Source organism: Choloepus didactylus, chromosome 8 (genome assembly GCF_015220235.1).
Source record: "Choloepus didactylus isolate mChoDid1 chromosome 8, mChoDid1.pri, whole genome shotgun sequence".
NCBI classification, from domain to species: domain Eukaryota; kingdom Metazoa; phylum Chordata; class Mammalia; order Pilosa; family Megalonychidae; genus Choloepus; species Choloepus didactylus.
In genome coordinates this window covers 131,903,859-131,915,867 of record NC_051314.1, presented here as the reverse complement: position 1 = coordinate 131,915,867, position 12,009 = coordinate 131,903,859, and the positions used below count along the sequence as shown (strand labels likewise).

Below are 12,009 nucleotides of genomic sequence, written 5' to 3'. Positions count from 1 at the left end.
CTCAAAAGAAAAAAAAATTTTTAAAACATTTTTTGTGTAATTGGAAGAAAGTGCTCCTCCCCAACTCCAAATGATGTCCAGATCCCTAATTAATCTCATGCACTTCCTCTTAATTCCATCTCTTATGCAGATTGCCATAACATATCTAGGTCTGAAGTGCGTGAGATGGGCTGCCCGCAGTTAGACGACTAAGGCAAGCTCCAGCTGTAGAATTATCACTGTTATCAGTAATGCACGAAAACCCACAGAGACAGAAAGCAGATGAGAGGGTGCCAGGAGCCAAGAGACAGAAGGAAAGGAGAGTGGCGGCCAATGGGCATGAGGGGTTTCTTAATGGGGAGACGAAAATGTTCTGGATTAACTAGTGGTGGTGGTCACATAACTATGAATATACCAAAAACCACTTTGGAGGGGTAAATTTTAGGGTATGTGAATTGTATCTCAATGAAGCTGATATTTAAAAGGTAAAATAAATAAATAAAGACATGAAGTCCAGGGACCCCAGAATTCATCGGCATCTTGTTTAGAGTGGAGAGTATCTCTTCCAGGAGGGAATTACTAAGAAGACATTCCACGAATGGACAGCGAAACAAGCCCATGCCAGGAAGTGGGCATCTCAAAGACAAGGCTGGCTGTTCTAGGTCTGCCCTTAAGGTCTACAGAGGGATGTGAAGAGCTGAAGAGGGCCCAGGCAGCCACACGGCAATGAAGGAATAGCTGGACAGTGGGAAAATGAGGAGATGCCGTGGAGAATGACTGCATGGCTGCCATCTTGGAAGAATAAATAGTCAACTGCTTATCAGCACATGTGACCAGCAGATGCAGGGGCTCCCACAAAGCACATCAAACCAAGGTCATTTTTCCAAGACAGATGGGGAAGTAGGTTCCTCTTCCACCTCCTCCTCACGAAGAAAAAAAAGAAAAAGAACTAGTGCATTGGCAATCCAACAGACCTGGGTTTAATTCCCTGCTCCAATATTATCCGGGTGACCTTGGCCATGTTACTTAAGATCTTTAGTCCTCAGTTTCCTCATCTGACAAACATCAACACCTGCTTTGCAGGATTGGGGTAAGGAGTAAATGACATCAAGCACATGAAGCACCAAGAACACTGCCTAATACACAATAGACAGTCAAGAAATGGCAGTTTTCACTCCTGCCCGTTCAAAAATATAAAAAGGGAGATAATATACTTCAATAAAGTTTATTTTTAAACCTTTAAACCATATGTAAACTATAGCACTCTTTGAAATTTGCTCTACAGCTACTTGTTAAATTGTAAGTTGAAGGTTATCACCTTTTTGTATATATGTTATATCTCACAATAAGGAAATAACTTGAGACTATGGCAATGTAACTCATACCATTTTTGGAAATTTCCTATATAACTGCTCATTAAATGGTACTTTGAAAGTTATTACCTTTTTGTGTATATTTCATAATAAGGAAATGACTGAAACTGTGGAACTGTAACCCATAACATTCTTTGAAATTTGTTCTCTAACTCCTTGTTAAATTACACTTGGAAAATTATCACTTCTATGTATATATGTTATATTCCACAATAAAAAAGTATGATTAAATAAAAATCTGGGTGGTTCCAAAGATCATAGGGCCAGAGGTGGGGAGGGGATGGGGTGCAAACTTAAATGCAAACATTTCCCAGCACCTGATGATACTATTTTTGTGTTTGGAAACTAAAGGCTAATCCTGTCACTTAAAATGTCCAATTAAAGCCCTTTCCTATTTTGATAAGTGCCTCAAGTTATTATATGGAACTGTCCCCTCTCTTTAACTACAAACCTTTGGCACTTTTGCAATTAAAAAAATAAATAAAATAAATAAAAAATTAGCATGTTTTCGAAAGTCCACTTTTTTGAAGCAAAGCTTTATTTTCCAGGCAGACTGTCCTCCTGTACTGGGGAAAGGTGTTTAGGTTTGGGGTCCTCGTGCTGGAAAGTGAAGAGATGTTTGTTTGCCAGGTGGTGCCCTTCCCGCTCTCGATGGCCCTATTTCTAGATATTGGACCCATCAAAGGTCTCTGGCCAGTTTGGCTTTGGACTTTAGGCAGAAAACAGGAACCATGCACCATGGCTGGGAAGACGGCAGCAGGGCGGGTGGACAGCTGCTGGGCATAAGGAATTCCTGACCCCCTGGTTGGCAAACAGCAGTCTAGATGGTCCCACTGTTCCGTTCTGGGGTTCTTCTGGCTGCAGATTGGTTGACAGTTGTCAAAAAAAAAAAAGACCACTACATCCCCGATACGCCAAGATATAAGGCCTATCTTGACTAACTCTTTACTACTTCTCTGATTGTCCTGGTATCCTATCAGCCACGTGACCTCAGGCTGTTTCTCTCTGCTTCCCATTTCCATCCTTGAACTTTTGAATAATGCCACCCATCCAACAATACCTACAGAGTTGTTTGAAATGCTCTGAACGTTGCTTTTTCAAACTCCAGTGCCCTGCTCTCTGATGAAGAGATTAAGAATAATTTACATTCACTCTCCCACTGGGGTTTCACTGTGATGGGGCTGCCCCGTGAAGTTGACTGGCTAAGGATTATTATCTCCATTTTACAGATGAAAGGAATGAGACTCAATTCCTTCAAAACTGCCAGAGAAAGAGATCAAGGCAAAGGCTCCCACCCAAGTCACCTCTCAAGCTGTAGCGTTATTTATTTTTATTTATTCATTTATTTTTTACTTGGGCTAACATCTTCGAAAGGTTTTAGCCCAATTTGTAGGATTATTTTGGAAGTTAAAAAAAGGAACAATATAAATGACTGAACATGACACAATGGTTATAAAGTAAATAGAGCTAAACTGTGTAATCAAGTCAACATTTCTGCCCACGGGCAAGACGGGGGAGAATATTCATGTACTGTCAGGATTTTGGCTTGGTTCTCTAAAGGACAGGAGACAAGATTATTTTATTCTCCTTTTTGCTAGGTTCAAGCAGGCAACACCAAATGTAGCCGAGTGTATTAAAAGAAACCCGTCGGCAAATTGGCAGCTTGAATATTTCATGAAATTATTGCAAGGCTATGTTCTAGAATGGCGGCTCCCTCCAGGGATCTCAAAGACCACCTCTCCAAGCAGGAGTCTGTCTTAAAGCTAAACCAAGTGAGCCGCAAAGACCTTCCAGAGACGACTTAGAAGAGTATCAAGCAAGTCAGCCAGTGAACCTCAGGGCTTCAAGGATGACAGGAAAGTCAGAGCCAGCTCCTAGACGCATCCTCCTCCATGTGCTGAACCGAAACCACTACTCCATAGTTAAGTATCTCCTGGGACCAGTAGGGGAGCCTAGAAGACCCTGCCAAGGAAGCAGGAAGAAGGCTTTGTTCTCCCAACTCCAGGAGAGTCCACGGCGGACTGTCCTGTTCCAGCCAGCTGTGACCTAAACGTCCCTACGGGTTCTACCCTGGAGCTAATCCGTGTATCTGCGCCTTGGTCAACAGCAAAGCTGGCCAGGCAGCGAAACCCAACCCACGGCTTGCCAAGGGAATTCTACATCACAGCCTCGCTTCTCCTCTCCTCCACCCCACTCCCCAGAAGGGGCTGAAACCAACCTGGATCGAGGCAGAAAGGAAGCAAGCAAATGCAAAAGGTTCGGAGGTGTATCTGTTGCAGACAAAACTGATTTGAATTTTATAGGTCTCTTGTGGATGTGTTATGAACTTTTACTTTGTAGTTTAAGTAATCAGTAATTATTTTTTTACATTTCCAATGATAGATCACACACACACACAGTTTCTAAATTGAATATCACAGAAATAATTTTGTCAGTCCAAAATTTGGGGGAGGGGTGAGAAGACTAGGGAGAGGCTGGGAGGGTATTAGGCAAAATTTAACTAGAAATACCAAGCAATTCCACTCTTTTAGGGCTGATAACATACGCCAAGTGTGGTCAAGAGAAGGCAGGAGGATAACAAGCCTGGACAGAAGGGCTGCCTGAGTGACCCTTGAGGAGGCAGCCTTTTCTCAGCTGGAAATGCAAAGAGTTTGTCCCTAAGATTCCTTTTACCCATAAAGTCTGATCCTAGAAAGTCAATTCCAGAAGAGACATATTTATTCTATGTCTGTTTGACAATCCCTGCCAAGTTCATGAGTCTAGAGTCTAGAGCCCCCCTCCTCTCCCTCTCTCTCTCTCTCTCTCTCTCTCTCTCTCTCTCTCTCTCTCTCTCTCTCTCTCACACACACACACACACTCACACACACACACACACACACACACACACACAACACAGGGTACAGCACAAGAAGATCATCTTAAAATGACTCAGTTATAGAGAGTAATGCTCTGTGGATTTTGGAGAGGGAGGGACTGAGAGGTTTTGGTTTCTTGCCATTAACCCTTCCTTTCCTCATCCTCTGTCCAAAGCCAGATTAACTCTCTCTTTGGTCCCCTTGGCCTCTGGGGAAGTAAGGACCTGTTTTCAACCTTTGTTTTACTCCTGAGCTCCAAGCCCAAATTGTGCTTCTCATAGCCCATTAAATCCCTCCCTACTTAAACTTAATCTCATTTCACAAGTAGTAGCTGAGTGCCCCCTATGACCTATAACTTTGTTCCCCAAATTCCCCCTGCAGACACCCCAGTTCAGTTGGGCCCTTCCTCCCTTCCCCTGTGGTCTGCAACCCCAGCCATTTCACAACTCCGCTTCTCTGTGAGATCACTGCGGGCTCCCAATCTCCTATCTGTGAGCCCACCCACACAGTGCACACTGCACACGGCAAGAACCGAGGCACCAGCTCAAAGTGAGGCTGGTGAAGGTCAAGGGGCAGCAGGGAACCCATTCCAGGCCCCTCTTCCCATAAGCAGCTGCCTCCAGCACTCCCAAACCATAGAGGGAAAGGAGCAACGAGGGTCTGCCAAGCTTCGTCTTGGGCAACCAAGCAGCCCATTCCGGAGCAGCTGGTTTTTAGGTTCAAATGACCACATTAATTGTCCCTCCATTTTGCTCTTTCTGCTCAACGGATTCAGTTAAAGTCTATGCACCTGGTTTGGAAACGGCTCTGGAAAGCTTTCCCGTTCCCAGGGGGATCCTGTCAGTTTTACTTGTTTTATACGGTATCTAACACTGAGGTACATGTAAACAGGTGTTTAATAAATGATTTTAATAATGACAGCCATGACTCGGAGTGTTGTTTCATTATCAGATTATTTAGCGCTTATGTCGCTAAATATTTAGCACCTGATATTTTACCATACAATTCCCCATGCCTTTTTTTTTTCCTAATCAGTCTCCCACTCTCCTCAACAGTGTCCAACAGTAACTTAGGCAACAAAGAGGACAGAATCGAGAAACAGGCTAAATCAGCGTGATTATTTAGGTAATTAGTCTTGTTGTTACATCTCCAGGTGCTTCCCAGCCTACCGGCTTTTATTTTTTCTCATTCCTGTTGGAAAATAAAATTGTCTCCTGAATTTGAAGGCTGAGCACTGATCTCAGAGTCACAGCAAGGAGCAGTTGGGTTGGTGTCGGCTGACTTGCAGCTACTACATAACTGAGAGCTGTACTATCAGGCAGGAAGGATGACTGTAAAAGGAAGAAAGTGCTGTCAGCCACTCATCCCTTCTCAACACAGCGTTGAGGGTTTCTCAGACCTCACAGAACTTGCCACAAAGACTAAGAAAGCCAAGTGAAGGGAAGGACATAAAAGAAAACACCAGGAGTTGGAAAACAGTGCTGAAAATTAGAACAAATCTCAGTTACTTTCTGCCCTCGGTCCCCTGAGCTTTTCTGCCATTACCCAGCAGGAGACCAAGCCAGACTCACAAGCAGAAATCAGCTGTGAAGTGTACCCAGTTGTTTTTGTGATTTTTTTTCCCCCTAATAAAGTTAGGGAAATGTCTTCTCACTTTTGAGATGACAAGCTTTGTAACGCCACAGTTTACAGTTGCCAGATCTAAAATTTCAAGTCACCTCATGCTCCACTGGACTTGGGAACCACTGGGCCCTGTGGTTACTGAACCATCCATGGTAAATCAGGGAGAAAATTAATATAAGGCCGTAACAAGTTCAGCTAATCGCCCCAAGGGCTCCCGCAAGGACCTGGAAGTATGCTGTCTGTGCTGGAGGTAAACAAAGTCTGAGGTAACAGTGTGCAATCAAGAGGGAAAGATCCAAAGTAGGTCTTCATTAGAGAATGGTGGAAAGGTCCCTGAGGGAGGGCCTCTGATGCGGGTAGTGACACAGCGACGCACGCTGGCCTGGCGGGTTACCTGGGGGCCTGCTTGATGAAACAGGCATCACAGAGGGGAAGTTCTCTCCAAACCCTCCCGACATCTTTCCTCACCAAACCGACCCTTTCCTGACTCCTAAGCCCTGTAGCACCATCTACTGGAAGAGGCAGAAGCCACAGCCACTCTGGGTCTTGCCGGGCCAGCATTCATTCATTTGTTCATGCATTCATTCATTCATTCAGTCAGTCAGTCAGTCATATATCAAGCCCCTGCAATGAGCCAGGATCTGTAGTAGGAAGTGGGGGCAAAGCGATGGGCAGGGCCTCCAGCTCTCCAATCAGTCTGCCCCTCGGGCCTCTTCAGTGAGTCGTACTCACAGAAGAACCCACCTCCAGCTGTTTGAAACCATAAAGAAAATGAACCTCAAGTCCTCAGTCATCACCAGGGCTGAGCGAGAAAGAAAGAGAGAGGGAGGGAGAGAGAGAAAGAGAGAGACAGACAGCTGGGGGCAGGGGGAGCTAACGGCTAACCGTTTCCTTTGCCAAGTGCCAAACCTGTGGCATCTACCTGCAGAGAACAACTTGCCACTTGACATTATGAGGCAGAAGCATCCCGATTACCTTCAGGGCCTGCATTGCCACTATTCTCCACAACACCCCTAGTCCCTGAAGTGCATCAGGCTCTGTGTAATCTATTGAAAATAGCTTTTCTTATTCAGGGTGTGTGTGTGCGTGTGCATGTGTGTGTGTGCGTGTGCATGTGTGTGTGTATAGGCACACATTCAAATACTGTTAGCCTATGCTCTATGGAAATGAATAATTGATTCCTTTTAATATATTCTATTATGTAGTATTCTGATACATCGGAAAGTACTTGAGCAGTACTAGGAAACAGTATTATGTACCTAAATACCTCTTTCTCGTTTTCTCCATGCTGTATCCAGAGAAAGAAGAGCTCAGATCTTGCTTTTCTTAACCTGCACAAGCCAAGGTGCAAGCCACATTGTTCTTTGACCATTTGTAAAGAGTTCACTGTGATCATTATTATTATGACTTTGTTACGATGATTGCTATTATGCCGCATTGCTAAGTAGTTAAAAGAAGAGCACAGTGTGTCTTCCACTCCCAGAACACACGTTTCTCCCCTCTGCCTTGACTCCAGCAGATAAGGGACATTCTGATGTTGTGTTTGTTAAATTGGTGACTATTAAGAAACTCACTTGCTAGTTGGAGCCTGCAATGGAAAATCAGCGCAGAAAAGTGGGAGGCTGACACGGCTCCAGCACAGAGGGGGCACCAGAGGTGAAGCCAGGCCCACATGGGCCACCCCCAGCCCAAAACCCAGGGCCCGAAGCCAGTCTTTTAGGGACCCTCCACACTACTCTAATGTGCTGGCCAAGGGCCTCCATACCCCAACCCTCAAAATACACACATACACATACGTTTGCGCACACACATGCACACACACACACAAGCACACACACAAGCACACCCCATCAAAACACTGGGGGAGAAAAGGCGATGCATTCAGCGCCTTCAAATCTCAAAGCCCCGGGCATGGGCAACTTGGTTGGTTCTCCAACTTGGGTCCATCACCATTACTGATTTGAGGTCAACATTTGGCTCCCCTTTTCTCTCTGTCTCCTGAAACTCTCACCCCCAATCATGTTTCTTCACCTCTTCAGTTACTAAGCCACAGCAACAACCTCTTTCTTATAAAAACTCATTCTCCCTCCTCACCTCCCACTGCCCTGCCCCCACCCCTGAAAAGAAAAAAAAAACCTGGGCAATCTGGGCACTGCCAACAGACCAAGGAAGAGGGTATGGAAAATGGAGGGGAGTGGGGGACAGGGACCCTGGTGCTCTTCCACCTGAGAACCGCATCTAGGAACGGAGGCACAATTGCTCCTGTGAATTATATAATCACTGCAGCTCCAAGGCAGAGAACTGGAATTCGGGTTGCCATAGCGTTTGCTGGCATGTTGCTGGAAAGGCAGGGCCCCCGACCACCGGCTCCCTCTCCTTCCATCTTCCTCACGAGCCTCTCCAGAATCGGCGCTCCTACTTTTAATGTTTGCTTCCCTGCTTGGGTGTGGTGGGACACGGCGGGATGTCATGGGGTAAAGGGCAAAAGAGAGGAGTCTACCAGAGCAAGGAAATGGATGAAGAAGAGGTTCATCCTGCACTAAGGAGACCTTGTAAACTATTTAAGATGATCACTATGTGGATCATTATGAGGCAAATAATAATATGTTTTAGCCAGTGGCAATAATAGTAATGTTAGTACTGGAGAGCTCTTCTCTTCAAGGTTGTTAGACTGAGAGGTGGGCCAAGCAAGCAGGTGCTGAGTTCCTGGAGCAGAGTGATACATCCCCACTCTCCAAAAACATCACCTTTTTTTATGTTTCTCCTTCCTTTCCTCCTAATCCATCCACTACTCCATCAGGGACAGAGAAACAGGTAAGGGATGGGGGGGGAGACAGGGAAGAGAGATCCAGGGATAGAAGCTGCCCTTGGGACCCCAAAGCCCTGGCTCACCCTAGAACCTTGACAAAATTTTTCCTACCAAAGAAGGGCAAAATCCCCATGCTGCCACCCAAAGCTGGAAAGCAGAGGGACAACTGGCCCTGAAATCAGTTTCAGGATGGCAGGCAGGCTGGTTAGCGGCTTCTGGCCCTGTCCCCATATGGTGGAGACAGGGGCAAAAGGAGGGAGGAGGCTGAGCAAAAGAGCCATGAAGACAACGGCTTCCACCAAGCAGGTCTTCTGGGGTTCACCCCGCAAGTAGCTCAGGAAGTCACAGAGACCAGTGGTGACAGGTATTTGGAGGAAGAGATGGTGAGAAGAGTGTAATCAGGAAGGCTTGGGAAACTGGGAGAGAAAAGGAGGGAGAGGCTACACCCAAAGAGACAGAGAGCCCTGGAGAGAAGACAGAGATGAAACTGGAGGTTGCAAGACACTTGACACTCCAGCAAACCCACTTTATCTATACCCGATTACAACCTTAATCGCTGAGCGATGTCAAAAAATAACAACTTGTTAATACGTGGTGGGGGGAGGGGAGAGGGAGAAAGTTTCCAGGAAGCGGGGAGTTAACCGAACGCCTTTCACCATCACAGGGGAGCTGGTGACACGTGATGCCAAGGATGGAGATGCTCATAAAATACTGGGCAATAGTATGGAGCCGCGTGAGCGCGTCACACCCTTTTATTATTTCCTTAAAACATGAAAAAAAAAAAAAAAAAAAGCCCACACGCCGCCCAAATTCTCACCCCTTGCATCCTCAGGTGCAAGCCCACATGTGGGCGCGAATTAGAACACATGGGGCGTGGGCGCGCTCGGGGTCAACGGCAGTGGAGAGGTGGGTGGGTGTAGATGAGCCGGGGAGAGAGAGTGAGGGAGACAGCGAGACGCTGAGGCTCACATCTGCATCCCCGCCCCCACTCGTCACCTGGAGTGCGGTGCCCAGGGAAGGGGCACCAGGAAGAGAGGAGACGCGCGGGGGCAGCCTGGGGGTGACCAAAAGGCGCCGGGCCGGCCTGGTGCGGTCTACGCGCGCCTGCTCCCAGCCGCGCCCCAAATGTGGCGAAGGACCCCAGGCCGCGGTCCCTCGCCGGTCACGGGGGCCCGAGGCCCGCCGGGCTCCTGGCGCCGGCACCCCCTCCCCAAGCCCAGGCAGTTCGGCTTTCAAGGCAAACCGCGAGAAGGCGAGGCAGAAGCAGACACTTGGGGAACTTTTCCCCCCCTCGCCTGGAATTTCATAGGAAACACATGCTCGGGAGAAGAAGCCGGGGACAAGGCGGGGGAGGGGCGGGAATTTTCCGATCCGTCTCGCATAGACGGCTCCTGCCCGGGTCCCGCCGGCTCCCCGGCGCTCGGAGGCGGAGGCGCCCACGCCGCCGGGCGTCCCTCGTGGACGCGGCCCCGGGAAACTCCGCAAGGACCAACCCCGGGGCGGAGGGGAGCGCGGCCTGAGCACCCGGGCTAGCCGGCTGGGCTGGGCGCGGGGGAGAGGAGGAGAAGGTGGGGAGACCCGGCTGGAGCCCCCGGCAAGGGCGGTGGGGCTAGGCTTACCTTGGTGGTTTTCTTCTGGAATGTACATCCTCGTGTTTTCATTGACCATTGACCAAAAATTGTTTACAAGGAGGAGAAGCCAAAAAGAGGGCGAAATTAAAAAACAAACAAACAAAAAAACACCCCCAAGCCGGTCTGGACGAATCCCTCCTCCGAGGTCGGCGGCTCTCGTGCAAAATTCAAGGCAGCTGTGGATCTGCAGTGTTTCTTCTTCCCTTCTGATGATTACCTGATTCCCATTATTGCATCAAACACCAAAAATTGATCCTTTCCACTACTGCCTCCTTGAGTGAAATTGTAATGCATCCTCCGTACATCCGGGCCCCTTCCAAGAATTGAGCCCCGCACCTCTGGCGGCTACACCATTTGAAAAGAGAAATCGAGAGAGACGGAGCGAAAGGAGGGGAGAGGGGGAGCAATGGACACCCAAGACGCGGGAGGAAGGGGCTCTCCCGGGCCAGCAGGACGAGGACGTCTCTGCACCCCTCTTTATGGATACTCCCCGAGGTCCCTGGTCGGCTTTTTTCTTTCAAGAAGATCCAGCAACTCCTGGCGGCGAAGAGGGGAGGGAGAGCCGCCGCTGCCGCCGCCGCGGGGGCCGATGCCGCTGCCGCTCCGGGCCTCTCCTGGCCACGCCGAGCCGCGCCGAGCGCCGTTCTGGCCGGGAGCTGTTTCTGCAGAGGCAGCGAGAGGGAGACACCGGGCGCGCGAGAGAGCGCGGCGCTACCCCGGTCCCCGCCCGGCCCGCCGCGCCCGCGCCCTCCCCTGCGCCCGCCCGGCGCGCGGACCAGACGCGCTGAACGCTTCCAGATGTGGCGGCGGCGGCGCGCAGGGAGCAGGGCGCACCGGCAGGGCGGACGTCGCGGGGTCCGCGCCGCCCGGAGCCCGAAGCTGGGCACCCGCTCGGCGCCCTCGGCGGCGCCTTTCTACCCACATGACGTCAAGGAGGGGGGGCGGTGGGGAAGGGGACAGGGGCTGCGTGGGGTGCCCCTGGAGAGGGTGGGGGCGCGCGGAGACCGCCGAGGGCCCGCGGCGCGGACACAAGCCCGCCTGCAGCCCCCCGCCCGCGTTATCCTCGGCCGCCCCGGCTGGTGCCTGCGGGGCCCACCACGACGGGAAGGCCTCTGTGGGCGGAATTCCAAGAAGGGGGGCTACAATTTGCCGAAATCCCGGAGTCTCTTTTCAGAACGGGCCATTGAACCAAACGGCGAAATGAGCCGTGATTCTGTTTGATCAATGATAACCAGAGCGGTTGTAGAAGTGACATATAGATGCAAGGATGGGGAGAGGGGAGGGGGTCAGAGGAAGGGCCCGAGGGGCGGAGCCTCCTAAGCAAGGCAGTGGTGCCCAGATGTCTGACTAGATTAATAGACCCAGGTTTTCTAATTCCTTGGAGGCAGCCGAGCACGTGTTCTACAAGGAAATTCTTACCTACTTCTCTTAATTATTTCTGCCACTCGGGCAGGAATCTATCCAACACCTTCCTTCCCAGGGAAGCAAACCCTTGCAACCACAAGCAAGGTCCACGGCACCCCCTGCAGGCCCGGGCACTGCTAGAGTGGGGCTGTGTGAGCCCTTGCCCAAAGCCTACCACTCCTCCCTCTTTGGGAAAACCTCTCCCTTCCGGCTTTAGACCTCCTCTTCTCCCCGTCCACTCTCATTCCCTTTGAGATCCTATCCATTCCCATGGCTTGAAACTACTGTCTATATGCTGACTCCTCCCAAATTTATATCTCCAGCCCAGAGCTCTC

General features: G+C 49.6%; 1 protein-coding gene across 3 annotated transcripts in view; it reads right to left on the bottom strand.

The window, feature by feature from the left end:
* The window catches only part of CACNA1C (calcium voltage-gated channel subunit alpha1 C), a 647,070-nt gene extending 636,138 nt beyond the window's left edge, over nt 1–10,932 (bottom strand). For all 3 annotated transcript variants that reach the window (XM_037846263.1, XM_037846264.1, XM_037846262.1), the window contains exon 1: nt 10,259–10,932. In XM_037846263.1, the coding sequence (XP_037702191.1) occupies nt 10,259–10,307 (49 nt within the window). In that variant the 5' untranslated portion in view covers nt 10,308–10,932. The remainder of the gene's footprint in view (nt 1–10,258) is intronic.
* Between the last annotated feature and the right edge of the window lie 1,077 nt (nt 10,933–12,009).